This window comes from Puma concolor, chromosome B1 (genome assembly GCF_028749965.1).
Source record: "Puma concolor isolate L17-30 chromosome B1, mPumCon1.1.hap2, whole genome shotgun sequence".
Classification (NCBI taxonomy): Eukaryota; Metazoa; Chordata; class Mammalia; order Carnivora; family Felidae; genus Puma; species Puma concolor.
This window is the reverse complement of record NC_141670.1, coordinates 83,905,206-83,920,160: the sequence shown is the minus strand read 5'-3', so window position 1 is coordinate 83,920,160 and position 14,955 is coordinate 83,905,206. Positions and strand designations below refer to the sequence as shown.

At 36.1% G+C, this 14,955-nt stretch overlaps 1 protein-coding gene across 6 annotated transcripts in view; it reads left to right on the top strand.

Moving 5' to 3' along the window:
• The window catches only part of GAB1 (GRB2 associated binding protein 1), a 121,944-nt gene extending 111,612 nt beyond the window's left edge, over positions 1-10,332 (top strand). For 5 of the 6 annotated variants that reach the window (XM_086704163.1, XM_086704164.1, XM_025921893.2 and 2 more), the window contains 3 exons: positions 278-401; positions 5,350-5,472; positions 8,343-10,332. In XM_086704163.1, coding sequence (XP_086560289.1) covers positions 278-401; positions 5,350-5,472; positions 8,343-8,501 — 406 coding nt within the window. In that variant the 3' untranslated portion in view covers positions 8,502-10,332. The remainder of the gene's footprint in view (positions 1-277; positions 402-5,349; positions 5,473-8,342) is intronic. The other variant, XR_015250196.1, reaches the window with a different exon arrangement.
• The last annotated feature ends 4,623 nt before the right edge of the window (positions 10,333-14,955 follow it).

The window sequence follows — 14,955 nt, the reverse complement described above, 5'->3', positions numbered from 1 at the left end:
GACTTTCTACTTGTCCCCCAAATCATTAGCAATACTTCTTTTGTTTTACACAGGAATTTGATGCCCAAAGGCCTACTTTTTACAATATAGCTATAAATATTAGGTGTGCATTTGAGGGTTTGCAGTAAGTTGTAATGAATAAATGTGTACAATAAATGATTGTAAACTTTAGTGACTGTTGGTGAAAGAATGTAAACGATCACTCATTTTTATCTTGGAAGTGATTTTAGAAATTGTTGTCAAGGTTTAGGTTTGTAACGGTAATCTCTTTAATTAGTTCCTCTAGATTTCCCTTGTCTCCCCGACCGGATTCAGTGCATAGCACAACTTCAAGCAGTGACTCACACGACAGTGAAGAGAATTATGTTCCCATGAACCCAAACCTATCCAGCGAAGACTCAGTATGTAAAATTTGCACCTTAACTTCTGTCTTCCTGAGCAGCCCTTCCAAGTCGTGCACCTTTCTTCCAGTCTCTAAATCTGGCCCTTACATCCTTCTTTATATACTTAAGGAAACAGGATAGAAGACAACTTTTTAAAATGCTTTTTAAAAATAGCATTGTAAAATTTGAAGCCGATAATGGGTCAAAGTGTAATGCCAGTATTTATAAAGTAGATTAAAAATGAGTTAAAAATCATAAAAGCTTTCTAGTTATATTTATTTTTGAGAAATAATTGATTTTGAAACTGTTCAAGAAAATATACTAGAAGCATTTCATAATGCAGTTCTCCAGAACCTCTTCATGGCACTCTTATAGTGAAGTGATCTTCTATAGGAGGTCTTTTGATAATCTTCAATAATACACTCTTAGATAAGGCTTAAAGATTAAAGACCTGTTACAAACCTAACTTGTTTCATATTGGCTGTATTACCACAAGGCACAAGAATTTTGTAATCATAGCAAGCCTGCGTTCCCCAGAAATTAGATAGTTGCCAGAAAATACTTCAGATACTTAAGAATACAAACCCATTTTAATTTTTAAAAATATTTTGCTTATGTTTTCCCTCTAATCAAATTCAATTCTTGCTCTGCTATTTGTATTTTAGTAGATGAGTGTATTGGTACTGATTAGGTTCACCTCTGAGTAACAGACATTTGTCTCTTTCTCGTGTAAATAAGTCCAGAGAGGGTCTAGCCAGGGTTGTGTGGCAGCCCTGTCCTAGGAAGCCCTTAGGGATGCCTGCCCCTTCCAGCTCTCCAGTCCACCATCTTCTGGGTGTGGCTCACATGCTCCTAGAACAAGATGCTGCTGCACCAACACTTCACATCCCAAGCTACAAAACAGAGGAAAGGAAGAAGAAGCAAGGGTACAGCCTAACTAACTGCCTTATAAAGAAGGTTCCCAGAAACCGCCATACACACAGAGACACAAAGGGGCTGGGAACCATAGCTTTTCTTCTGAGGGACAGCGGGCCTGACTAAAAATCCCATTCATGTGAGAGAGGGGAGGGCAGATATTATCAGGGCACAACCAGGTAGTATCTGCCAGGAGAAGCAGAAATCTGATGTCAAAATTTGGAAGGATTAACATTTTAGTGGCTTTATTTTCTTTAATTTTTTTTTTAACGTTTATTTATTATTGAGAGACAGAGAGACACAGAGCGTGAAGAGGGGAGGGGCAGAGAGAGGGGGACACACAGAATCTGAAGCAGGCTCCAGGCTCTGAGCTGTCAGCACAGAGCCCGACGCGGGTCTCGAACTCACAAACTGCGAGATCATGACCTGAGCCGAAGTTGGTCGCCTAACCAGCTGAGCCACCCAGGCGCCCCAGCTTTATTTTTTTTAAAACAATACTCTTTAGGGATTCAAAATACAAAGTCCATTTCTCTCGACATGTTTTACGTCTTTAATGTACTTTAGGCAAAAAGAGATTCCTCACAACCCTATGTTGTCAGGAAACAAAATTAAGTGATTTGAAAAGCTTGATTTGGTGCTTAAACTCACTTTAAAATACCAAATTTTGGCAGTGCTCAGTATGAATAAGATAATGTAAAATATTTACATCAGCCTGGATTAGAATACAAACCAGCTATATCAATAACACTTTCCCTAATTTTAAGGCACAGCAATTTTTATTAATTGGCTTCTGTTTTGGGATTCACTGTTTTTCAACTTGATAAGTGGTGTTTTATTATTTTTATTACCTTATTTTTTTCTCATTATAGCAAATAGACTGGGAAAAGTCTACATAAATCCTCAGTGCTACAACAGAGTACATATTATCATCAATTTTAATCTTTAGGTGGCTGAATGGACTTTTTATTACAAAAGTAACTTTTTTCTGAGATACTAAAGCGTGTCCTTTTGCCTGAAATAGTAAATTACCATAAAAATTTTGCAAAGGGCATGTAATAGGAAAGTTTGGAAGTGTGATTTATCATGAAGGGAAAAGACTAGAAAGAAAAATATTACAATCAAAAAGTCAAAGGAAATAAAAATATGAAATTGTTTGTTCTTTTATACCTCGTAAGATATAAAACATTAAGCCAGAAAGGTATTTTTGCCTGCCAGCTGGTGAATTTCTGAAATACTTAGGTCCTAAGTGTTAGAAAAAGCAAAAATGTTCTGGGTGAAAATATCTGCCCACCATTCACAATAGAAAAACCAGCCACCATTTCCATCTCTTCACACTGCCAGCTGCAAGGGTTGATCATAATCCGGACAACTCTTCCTTAGAAAAGAATGTGATAGTTACAGGATTATTTTCCACACCTCTTTGTAGTTAGTGCATTAAAGGTATACCATAGAAATTCACAAGATGTCATTGTGTCTGGATTGATCAGTAAAAAAAATTTGTCTTGGAGAAGTTGAGACAGGATCAGATCAAACCTGGCTTATACCTACAATGAAGATTAAAGTCTATACATTGACGTTTTGAAGCATGACTTATTTCTCATACTAGTGATCATGGAGCAGGCGGTGTTTAATGAAACAGTGAATTGGTGGTGCTGCCTGTTAATTTATAAAAAGATCCAAAGTCAGGCATTCGTGAGGTGAACCCTTAATGTGACACCTAAAATGTGAGGTACCACACGTCACTATTAAAGACATGAATATTGTTATACAACAGTAACAACAAAAATACCTTCAATAACTTTTCACATTTTAAAAAGAATTTTAGAAAAACAAAGCACAACTGTTATCTTTTTTCTTAATTCACAGAACATTTGTGATAACTCCTAGAATCTTAGGGTTTTTCTAAACTGTTTTGGGAAAATACTGGGTTAAAGGCTAGAACGCAGAGACAGGCTGTTCGTTGTTGAAATCAGATCTAAAGCAAATGGACTGCCTTGCAGGGACACAAATTTTAACAATATTTAAAGATGAAAAATTTCCAATTCTAATAATAACTAGACAGAAAACAGTTTAACCAGCAATTCTGAGACATTTCTCTGTAGGAACAACTTACTGAAAGTAAATGTGTACATCATATGAGCTCGTGTGTTCCTTTCACGAGCCTTGCAATAGTATGAACAACCGTAGGCATTTCCAATTAGGGGTATTCCAGGTGGGGGTTCTTTCACAAGTCACATTTGAATACAAAATTGTACACACACACCACTCCCCTGCTTGATATTTTTATATGAGAATGAAATGTAGAGTCATTCAGAAAAAAACCCAAAAAACTAGTTTCTTTATAAATTAAAAAAAAAGGGGGGGGGAGAGGGGAATGGCTATTTGTACATCACCTTTTTTGTGCCTTACATGTTATTGTTAAAATTTTTTTTTAGTGTTTTATCACCAGTAGTTGGTAAATTCAGTTTAAAACTCTGTTCCCACAGGGGTGCCTGGGTGGCTCAGTCAGTTAAGCGTCTGACTTCAGCTCAGGTCATGATCTCATGGTTCGTGGGTTCGAACCCCATGTGGGACTCTGTGCTGACAGCTTAGAGCTCGGAGCCTGGAGCCTGCTTCAGATTCTGTATCTCCCTCTCTCTCTGCCCCTCCCCTGCTCATGCTCTGTCTCTCTCTGTCTCTCAAAAATAAAACAGCGTTCCCACAAATAGAGCCCTCACATTCCAGCATGCAGGTTGCTTGCTCACATTACACACAGTATGTAATGTGTCGAGTAGACTGCATAGTACTGCATTCATGAGTACATGCAGTTCAGACCATGTCCTGCTCACTAAGCTGTGGGCCCTGGCACAGAGCTGGGTAGCCCCACAGGAAGGAGCACCATTTTCTAATTCACAAAAATGTTTCACACAGGCTGTCAGCAGCCCTGCTTCAAATGAGGGAATAGAGTCAATATTGAAAATTCTAGCAATTATCTTTTTCCTAAATCACAGCTTACTCTGTGTGACTTGAGCAAAGACAAAAGGAGTAGTGATATATAAAAGGATTAGCAGATCCAGGTTTATGCAGTTTCCAAATTGTTTTGTTCATCATAACAAGTATAATTTTAAGTATATCACATCGTTAAGGTTTTCTTCAAAAGTATGTGAGTATTCCTATCTCTGTGATAGAAGACAAAAGAATGCTAGCTGCTAGTAAATATATAGTCTCGCCTATGAGAAGTCCAGAACATTTCTGGGTGAGGTTCAAAGCAGCAAGGCAGAGAAACAAGGCATTTGTTGGCACACCTTGGGAAGGATTGTCGTAATTCACATAGAGGTCGTATGTAGGGGCGTCAGTTCGTGTCATGCTTTCCTTCTTATGAGCATTGATCTTGAAGTTCCTAACATCCTGTTGATTTTGCATTTTTCTGCCTTAAGCTTTTTTGTTTTTGTCATGTATTGCTGTCCTCTATCTGTCCTTTATCTGTTTATGGAGAGTAACCCTTGTATTGTACAATTCCTAGTAGGACAGAAGGGATAAGGCTAAAGAGAAGACAGAAGAAATTAAGAGCTAAAAATTCCAGGTTGAAACAAAGCGGACTTTGCCAGTGCAGTCATTGTTTGTAGGCTTTAGTTAACATACATATTCTAAGCTAAATTTTAGCGTGAAAGTCTTAAAATACAGAACTTTTTAAAAATTTTAATTAGAAAGCAAGGAATGAAAGGATCCAGTAGTTTAAAAATATAATCGAGTAAAGATATCATTTAAATAATGTTCAGTTGGAGCTATTGCAGCCAACTCTAGCTTGATGTTTTGGTCTTAGTTTGAACCCAGTTTGACTCTTGAAACCATGTTTAGCTTACTCTAAAGCCTAGTTGTAATCAGTTCTGTTATATCACATATGTTCCTCCAATCCTAAAAGCAGATTTAATTTTCTCAGAAGACATTTTTTTTTTTTTATTAAACCATAGCCTCTTAAAATAAATATTTTGGCTTTGGTAGATGGCAGACAAAATAAGCAACAGGTCTCGTGGATGTTCAATAGTAGATTTCATTGTATCACCATTTTCAGAATCTTTTTGGCAGTAACAGCCTTGATGGGAGAAGCAGTCCTATGGTCAAGCCCAAAGGAGACAAACAAGTAGAATACCTAGATCTGGATTTAGATTCTGGGAAATCCACACCACCACGTAAGGTAAGTGAAATCTCATTCTATAGACAAAATTAGCTCACCTTTTAAAGCCAAAGAATCATGTTTCCTTTGGGGAAATTTTATTAGTATGTTTAATTTAAATTTAGTAAAGTCTATTACTTAATATTGTTTCATAAGTCACAATTAACAAAGTCATGGAGAGTAATCCCTAATGGTATATAATAGAAATTATACACGTTCTCCTCTTTTAGTGGTTACTGTTGAAATGCCTACTTAACAAAATCTTGTCTTCATTCTCTTTCCAGTGTTAGCTCACATTATTCCCCTTTTGATTTACATGCTATTTTTGTCCAAAGTTTTGGTTTTTTACTTTTGTTAAACCACAGATTACACATTAGTAGTATTCTGGGTTGTTTTTTCTTTTAATGTTTATTTATTTTTGAGAAAGAGAGAGACAGAGTGTGAGCAGGGAAGGGCAGAGAGGGAGGGAGAACACAGAATCTGAAGTAGGCTCCAGGCTCCGAGCTGTCAGCAGAGTGCGACATGAGGTTCAAACTCACTGACCGCGAGATCATGACCTGAGTCACAGGACGCTTAACCAACTGAGCCACCCGGGCGCCCCAGTAGTATTCTTATTATATAGGTAGTGCTTACTTAACATTGTCCTACATATTTACCACCTTCCCTTTCTTATCATTCCATCTTGTTCCTCAGTCTTTCCTGTCATAATAATTTTTTCTTCCTCCTGAAATACATTCTTTAGAAGTTCCTCTTGTGGAGGTCTGTTAGTAGTAAATTCTTGCAATTTTTGTTTGAGGGAAATGTCTATATTGTGCCCTCATTTTTGAAAAAGAGTTTTTTTGCATTCACAGTTCTTGATTGGCAATATACTTCTTTCAACACATGGAAGATACTATTCACTATCATCTGGCTTCCATTGTTCCTACTGAAAAGTATGTTGTCAATCTAGTTACAGTTACTCTATAGATAATTTGTCTTTTCTGTCTGGCTGATGTTAACATCTTTTCTGTATCTTTGGTATTCTGCAGGTTTACTACAGTGTGTCTAGACATCTAGACGTAGATTTCTTTTTATCTATCATGCTTGATGGAAGTTGTGCTGTTCTTATTTCTGGATTTGTATTTTTTATCAGTTCTGGCAAAGTCCCAATCATCTCTTTAAATATATAGCTTTTCCACTCTTCCTTTTATCCTCTCATTTGAGGTTTCTTATTAAAGATTAGTCAGAACATATTCTATTTTCTGTGCCTCTTTTCACTTTTTCATATTTTGTCTTTATTCATCTCTTTGTTCTTACTTGGATTATTTCTTTAGTTCTATCACCAGGTACACTAATTCTCAATTATTCTGTTTAACCCATTGTTTAATTTTTAATTTCAATTATTTTTAGTTCTAACATGGAATTTTGCTCTTTTGTTTCCAATATGCATAGCTGTTTTGAATAGCTTATTTCTTTCATGATATTTTATTCCTTTTATTTAGTTTTATTTTTTAATTCCTTTGAATATTTTATATACACATAATTTATTCTGTTTATGCAATCATTTCAATATCTGAAGTCCTTGGAGGTCTGAATCTGTTTATTGTTTCTGCTCACACTCTTGATGGCTTGTTTCCTTCCATGTTTTATACATTTTTTTGCAAATTCATTTTGCTGAGTCTATCTGAGAATCCTGCAGACTTCAGTTTCCTTCAGAATAGATTTACATTTTCTTCTGCTGGGAAGCAATGTGCTACAACTATAGGACCACCTCAGTTTGTTTCATTGGTCCCTAGCTTAACAGGATAGCCTCAGATTCGACACACCCTCCCACTGCGGGCCTCCTGATTGCATTGCTGAGATTGACATTCATCTGAAGACAACAGTTCCTGTAAAGTTTACATTGAACAGCTCTTCATGCCCTGTTTCCCTCACACATTGGGTATTTCTCTTACTTTCTAGAGAGCCCAGCAACACATTAATAATTCTGTTTGGGGACGCCTGGGTGGCTCAATCAGTTAAGCGTCTGACTTTGGCTCTGGGCAAGATCTCACCGTCTGTGGGTTCGAACCCCACGTCGGGATCTGTGCTGACAGCTCAGAGCCTGGAGCCTGCTTCAGATTCTGTGTCTCTGTCTCTCTGCCCCTCCCCCGCTCACACTCTGTCTCTCAAAAATAAATGTTCAAAAAAAATTTTTTTTATTGTTTGTTTATTTTTTGAGAGAGAGAGAGAGAGAGAGAGAGAGAGACAAGAGCACAAGCAGGGGAGGAGCAGAGAGAGAGGGAGACACAAAATCCGAAGTAGGCTCCAGGCTCTGAGCTGTCAGCACAGAGCCCGACATGGGACTCGAACCCACAAACCGTGAGATCATGACCTGAGCTGAAGTCTGGTGCTTTAAGCAACTGAGCCAACCAGGTGCCCCAATAATTATATTTGTTTTAAGTTAGTTAGTATCTACTTGTATTTTAGAGTAAGAGGTCGTGTCATCCTATGTAGTTTGCCATTCTTGAAATACTGTTTTTCAAAAAACATTTCTCAGCTCTGCAAGTCAACACTGGTACATGTTCTGAGGATTTGAAAAGGTCAAGGTTAAGCTAAAGGGAGAAGCAAGCTGTGTATCTTAAGATGAACCAAGTGTCTGTGATCCTTATTTTATAAGAATTTCATCTGTGTTGGGAGCATTCATCTAAATTCTTACATACAGTGATTTTAAATTTAAGGGGAAAACAGTGTACAGTGAGGAGAAAAACAACATTGTTAAATTGAAGTAATGTTATTTTTGTATGTATGTGACCCAGTAGAACTTCAAGAGTTATTTACAGGGCATGAGTGTCTATGTTTTAAGGCTAAATTTCACCAAGAAGAACTCTCTTATACGTGGGGTTTTATGGTTTTCTTTCTTTGCTTTTTAGCAAAAGAGCAGTGGCTCAGGCAGCAGTGTAGCTGATGAGAGAGTAGATTATGTTGTGGTTGACCAACAGAAGACTCTGGCTCTAAAGAGCACTCGGGAAGCCTGGACAGATGGGAGACAGTCCACAGAATCTGAAACACCAGCCAAGAATGTGAAATGAAAATATTGCTTCGCTGTTTCTGAATAACGAGAACTGAATTGTAAACATAAATCCTGTTTGAGATGACCTGACACTTCTATTCTAGGTAGATCCTCAACTGAGTACAATTGAAGTCAGAGGACTTTTCACACATAATCAAGCAATTTAGACTGTAAATGGTGCTTTGTGGTATCTCAACAATCCATAACATGTAAATAATGTGGGAAAATACTATTGTTTAGCTCCCAGAGAAACATTTGTTCCATAGTTAACACACTTGTAGTATTACTGTATTTATGCACTTTTTCATTTAAAACGTTGGTTTGGGTATTCCCAAATGTTCCTTAACATAATTCCTTTGGGAGTTCTTGTTTTTCCTCACACTACTCTATATAACAATACTAAGTTAACTAAGCTACTTTTAGATTTGGAAATTGCTCTTTAAACTGCACTCTAACAACATTAAAATGAGAAGTAGATTTACAATTTACCTGTCTACCTGAAACATCAGGTGATAGCCATTAGCCTAAACTACACAGTATAGACGGGCTCATCATTCACTGCGTTCCAAAGTGCTGAGGATAATATATGTACTGGTGTCAGGAACTAATTCTCTGGTTCATGTACATTTAGTTTTCAATGGTGGAACTTTATTATATTTTGTTAATTACAGTGTTTTTGGTTCATTGAGTGAAGATTCTGCCAGGTGGGATCTTGCACCTTGGGAAGACTGAATAATTACACTATCAAGTAAGCCTACAGATCACTTAACCGGCATGCAGTGATGATGTGCTCTCACACTTGTTAACATGTATTAAACTTTACATTATTTGCAAAGATAGATTATATAACCAGGTACGTACCAGGCACTGATGTGCTAATACACTGATCAGGTTTAGACAATGAGCTTTAGTTGTGTTCTTGTTAGTCCTAATATTGGTTTCCAATTTGGACTTAAGGAAACATTCACTGTTAGTTATAGCAACATACTGTGATTTTTTTTTAATTAGACAGTAATTCAGATTTATTACTCTAAGAATGAAATTCTATCTTTTGACACCATAGTGCCCTTTCTATGATTTTTTTAACTTTACTTAATATTCTTCTTGGCCTTATATTTAAATCCCTATGCAATTAATATTTTATATCTACATTTTTTTAAAAAAATAGATGTTCTATAAGTGATTCTTGTATGTAGCACCAGTTGCTTTTCCAGTAAAAGAATTAAGGATTTTGTACTGTGATTTATATTCACTGCCCTAATTTGAGAAATTTTGGAGTATTGTTATAATGTGAAATCTTAGAGTCATGAACCTCTTCCAACCAGATGTCTGAAATCACCAGAGGAATTATATAATTCTGTCTCACCTGTAATACGGTCCTGTGATACGGATATCAAAACCACAAATTATATATAGTGAGACTACAGTTGTATTTATCTGTTTTGGCTTTGCAGTGTAATTTAGAAAGCAGGTATAATTTGTTTGTTTGCTTGTTTTTTTAACTAAGTTACAAACAATCTCTTATGTATTGATTTGGGACTTACTAACAGTTTTTGGAGGAGGCAGAGATAAGAGTACCCACAGCTGAGGCATGACTCCCTCCATTCAGACCTCTAACTGTTGCCTGAACACACAGATGTGCCCTGATTTCTGGTCTTTTGGCCATAGTACTGTGCCTAATCAATGTAATGGGTTTATTTCCCCAATCCACGAACTAAAATTGTTCATAACAAGATGAATTGTAGACTAGTAACATTTGATGCTTTTAAATGTTTGCTTCTTTTTAAACAAAAACTAAAACTCAGAAGTGAATTTTCAGATGGATTTTTAAATAAAAAAGATTGTTTGAATTTGGTGTGCACAAGCTGTTTTGTAGTGAAACCACAAAATAAAATCCAAAGTTACTGAAATGTGCCTAAACCATTAAAACACACAACACAGTTGATGTGTGAAGATGCTAAATTGTGTTATGTGGAAGATGAATGTATTTTCAGAATTATAACACAATAAGTATATTATTAATTCAAAAATGGAATCTTATCAGAAGAGTTCTAAGGCAAATAGACTTTCAGTGCAGTTTTTCAATTTTTTACAAGTTACCTTTTTGAAGAGCTGCAGCATTCTAATTGGTCGAAGTTTTTCCCATTGTGCAGAGTAATCTAATAACTGAAATGTGTTAGACAGTTTTAGCAAATGAAATCACATTATACATCGTATTAACAGATTAAAAGATAGTTTCTTACAGAGCATTATTTTCCAAACATTTGTTGAATAAAATTTTGTGTAACCCCAACACATAAAGCCTGAAAAGTTCGTTTTGTCAGTATAAATATTTTGGGTTCACATTTAAGTTTATTTTAGTCCATTACTAGGAATAGAATTTGTGAATAACACAAATGTGTAATTGGCATTATAGAGTTGGTGGAAAACCTCAGCAGCCCATTTATTTTTATATCTTATTTTATTTGCATACTATCAAGAAAATTTGGGTTCACACAAACATAAGTAAGTGTAAATAATAGCAGGTTTTAAACACACATCTCAGGAGGTTCTTTAATTAGAGATAGCTGAAGTTATATTCCAAGGTTTAAAAAAAATAAATTATTCTGGTAGTAGAAGTTAATACATAAGCATTCTCCAGTATGGTTTAAAAAAAGGTGGGGGGGATATTTAACACATTAGAATGTGCATTTTTATTAAGTTTTCAAAACTTAATTTTATTCAAACCTTTTGAAAACCCTAATCACCTCCAAGAAGCTGAGTTTTGGCCCAGTGAGAGTTGAAAGCCACTGGTTAATCATGTGACAAAAGTCAGAAGTCTTTTTCTCCCACATGTTTGATGTTCTTACTTTCTATTCCTTATTTTGAAAAACTGTAAAATCTTATGAAGGTTTGAATACCAAAGCACAGTTCTGCTTTCAAGAATTGAAATTTAAACTTGAATAATTTAAGCTACTTAAGCCACAAAAGGTATCACTTAGTAAGCTATAAAAGATGATTTTTATCTACACTCTAGTTTATACAGTTTCATGTTTATTTTCATCAATACCTTGTAAGCTACTGTGAGCATTTTAGAGAATTCCATAAAGGTACTATGAATGTGTGTGTGTGTGTGTGTGTGTGTGTGTGTAGCATTGTATTTAATCCTAGACTAAATTTGATACAGAAAATACTGCTATACTTGCATCTTAAGGTCATGCATCAATTTCTTCTGGACTCTTTGTATTTAATTAATGGGGGTCACAATCTTCGTATTCATAAATGCATTTAAACTGGAAATTGAACACCAGTGTTTGTCTTTCTTTTTCTACTAGTAGGAAGTTGTCTGCTTACCCCCTTTAGTGAAAACGGTATTTTTGATGTTTTTTAAAATGTTAGCTACTTTATGCCTGTACTATAGACACTGATCATAATTCTTGGATGCTTTCAAACACTCTTAGTGCCTCTTTCTTTGGCCCATTGAAAGTGCTGGTTAGTAGTATTTTGAATGAATACAAAGCCAGTAAAGTTATAGAGACAACGAGGTGATCCTGTACCTCCTAATCCTGTCCTGGGTCATTCCCATAGGTCTTGTCCTTTATTGTCAGATAAGCAATCAGCTCCATAGCAGGGATTGTACATATGACCAAATCAAGTGATTACAGGGAGAGAGACTTCTATCCTAGGGTAAGACTTCTTGTCAGTAACATCTGATATGTTATATGTAAATCTGTATGTAATTTAAAATACAGCTCTTAGATGAAAAGCCATGGTGTATATAAATAATGTAGACATTATGGACTTGATAAGATGAAAAGTTGATTGTTGGGTTGTGGAGATAATTGGTTTTTACTCTGACTAAATATGTTTATTACTACAACTTGAAATAATTTAGTTTGTCTTCTCTTCCATAGACGTAACTTTCTTTCGGTTCATTATAATGTCTGTTATGAGTCTCAACAAACTGTTTAGTCAACGGATTAACGTAGCTTCTACTTTCTTAACATAGAAAGACATGGACTTGTGTGAGTTGTTGTAATCTGAATCAATTGTTGATAATCATCCCAAATTTCAACAGCAAAATCTTATGTATAAGTTTATTTTTCCCTCTTGCACAACTTCTTTTGTAAAGATCCAATTGTAGATATTTTCTGCTACCAAATAAAACTTTTCAAACAGTTTGGTTTCAAGACTTTAGTCAGTTTGGATACTGAGATTGTAAACCAAAGACATATAAATTTATATTTCTAACCCTTCCTCAGAGTCTTTATCTAAATCAAAAACCCAACTCTGCCATTAACTATATGTTGTCCCTTGAACAACATGGGTTTGAACTGTGTGAGTCCACTTATTCACAGATTTTTTTCAGCAAATACAGAGCAGTATTCTAAATGTAATTTCCTTATGATTTTCCTAATAGCATTTTTCTAGCTTATTTATTGTAAGAATACGGTATCTAGTACATGTAACACAAAATAGGAGTTAATTGTTTATATTATCAGTAAGACATTAGGTCAACGGTGGGTTATTAGTAGTTAAGTTTTAGGGGAATCAAAAGTTATATGCATATTTTTGATTGTGCAAGGGGTCCGTGCCCCTGAGTCTTGTTCAAGGGTCAGCTGCACTTCCCAGCCTTACGTCTATAGGGGTCACTCATTTTCTGCAACAAAGATTGCACTAGATCATGCTAAAGTACAATAAACACACCCTAAATAGGAAAAGCTTCTGAGACGGTTGCCACATGCATATGCTCTTGTTATTCCCTCATCTAACCAGTACAACCAGCCTTTTGTTGAAGAGAAGGCCGAGAAGTAAGGGTCTGCATGCAACCTTCTCCATCAGAAAATACTTTTTATGTATAAAACACGACTTGGGAAATGATAACTGGCTGGGCTTTTTCATTTCTATGAGAGTTTCCAAACACCTCTACTACTTCATAAAACCCCAAGAAGGACCATGTGAGTCCTTTGGCCACTCATTCCAGCATTTTGCAACTTTGACTCATTAAATCGTATTTGGGAAGTTCTGGGAGGGTGAGGTTATCTTCTCTGAGATCATTCTCTCCTCATCTGTGTTTGTATCACCTTGTAAATGATGAAATTTCTGACTATTTGCATATTATTTCTTTGGGAAAAAAAGCTGCTTTGTCTGATAAACACTTTCTGAGTTTTATTAGGAGAGTTTTATGGAGAATAACTTGGCAATTCTGTGAATGTGTGTTGTTGCATATTTAAAAACTGAGTCAATGATAGGAGGCATTTTATTAACTGTCGTGATGGGTAACATTCCTCCCTTCAGTTCCCTGTTTTGTTACAAAAAGTGTTTTTGTAATAAAATAAGTGGAACATATATAGAAAACTAAGTTTCTAAGATGTGTTTCTATACTTCATTAGACAGAATTTTATTACTATTGCCGTGGTTATCTTGGTGATTAACTCTTAGCATAATGTAGCTCTGATTTTGTGTTCTGTGTAATGCCTAGAACATTTATAACACGCAGTGTGAGGGATGTAGAGTGTACAGAAAAGAAAAAAAAAATGCCCCCAAAAGCCCACTTTCTCAAGTACCAGTATTGTGATGGTTATGTCATCGTGGCTAGGCTGTGGTGCCCATGTGTTTGTTCAAACACTAGTCTAGATGTTGCTGTGAAGGTATTTTGTAGATGTGGTTAAAGCAGATCACCATCCATAATGTGGATAGGCGTCATCCAATCAGTTGAAGGTTTTAAGAGCAAAAACTGAGGTTTCCCACAGAAGAAGGATTTCTGCCTCAAGACTAGCGTAGAAATCCTGCCTGGATTTCCACCCTGTCAGCCTGCCCTACAAATCTCAAACTTGCTGGCACACAGTTGTGTGAACCAATTCCTTAAAATAAATGTCTCCGATGGATGGATGGATAGATCAGTTGATTGATTCTCTTGGCTCCTTCCTCTTAGAGTAACAAAATTGGTAACCCCACCTATTTTTCTTATTTGGTTTTTATGATGGTGTATTAGTTTGCTAGGGCTGCCATGACAAAGTATCATCAACCAGGTGGGTTAAAAACAGAAACTTAATTTCTCACAGGTCTGGAGGCTGGAAGTCCAGTTATCAAGGTGTTGACAGGTTTGGTTTCTTCTGTCTTCTCTCTATGACCATCTCTTCATGCACATCCTGGTGTCTTTCTTATAAGGACACTAGCAGCATTAGATTAGCACTTATGCTTATTAGAGCATAGGATCCCTTATGACTTTATTCAACCTTAATTACCTCTTTAAAGACCCTATCTCTAAAAGCAGTTACTCTCTGAGGTACTTGGGATTAGGATTTCAACATTAGTTTATGGGAGGGGGAGAGGTGTGGACAGAATTCGTTCCATAATAGATGGCTATAATATTCTCATCTACCTGACCGAATGCACTTTGGAATAAAAATTATGTCTTATCCATCATTATTTCAGTGACATTCCTGGCAGAAAAAGATGGAACACTAGAAGAAGTAATTGAAGAGAGTCAA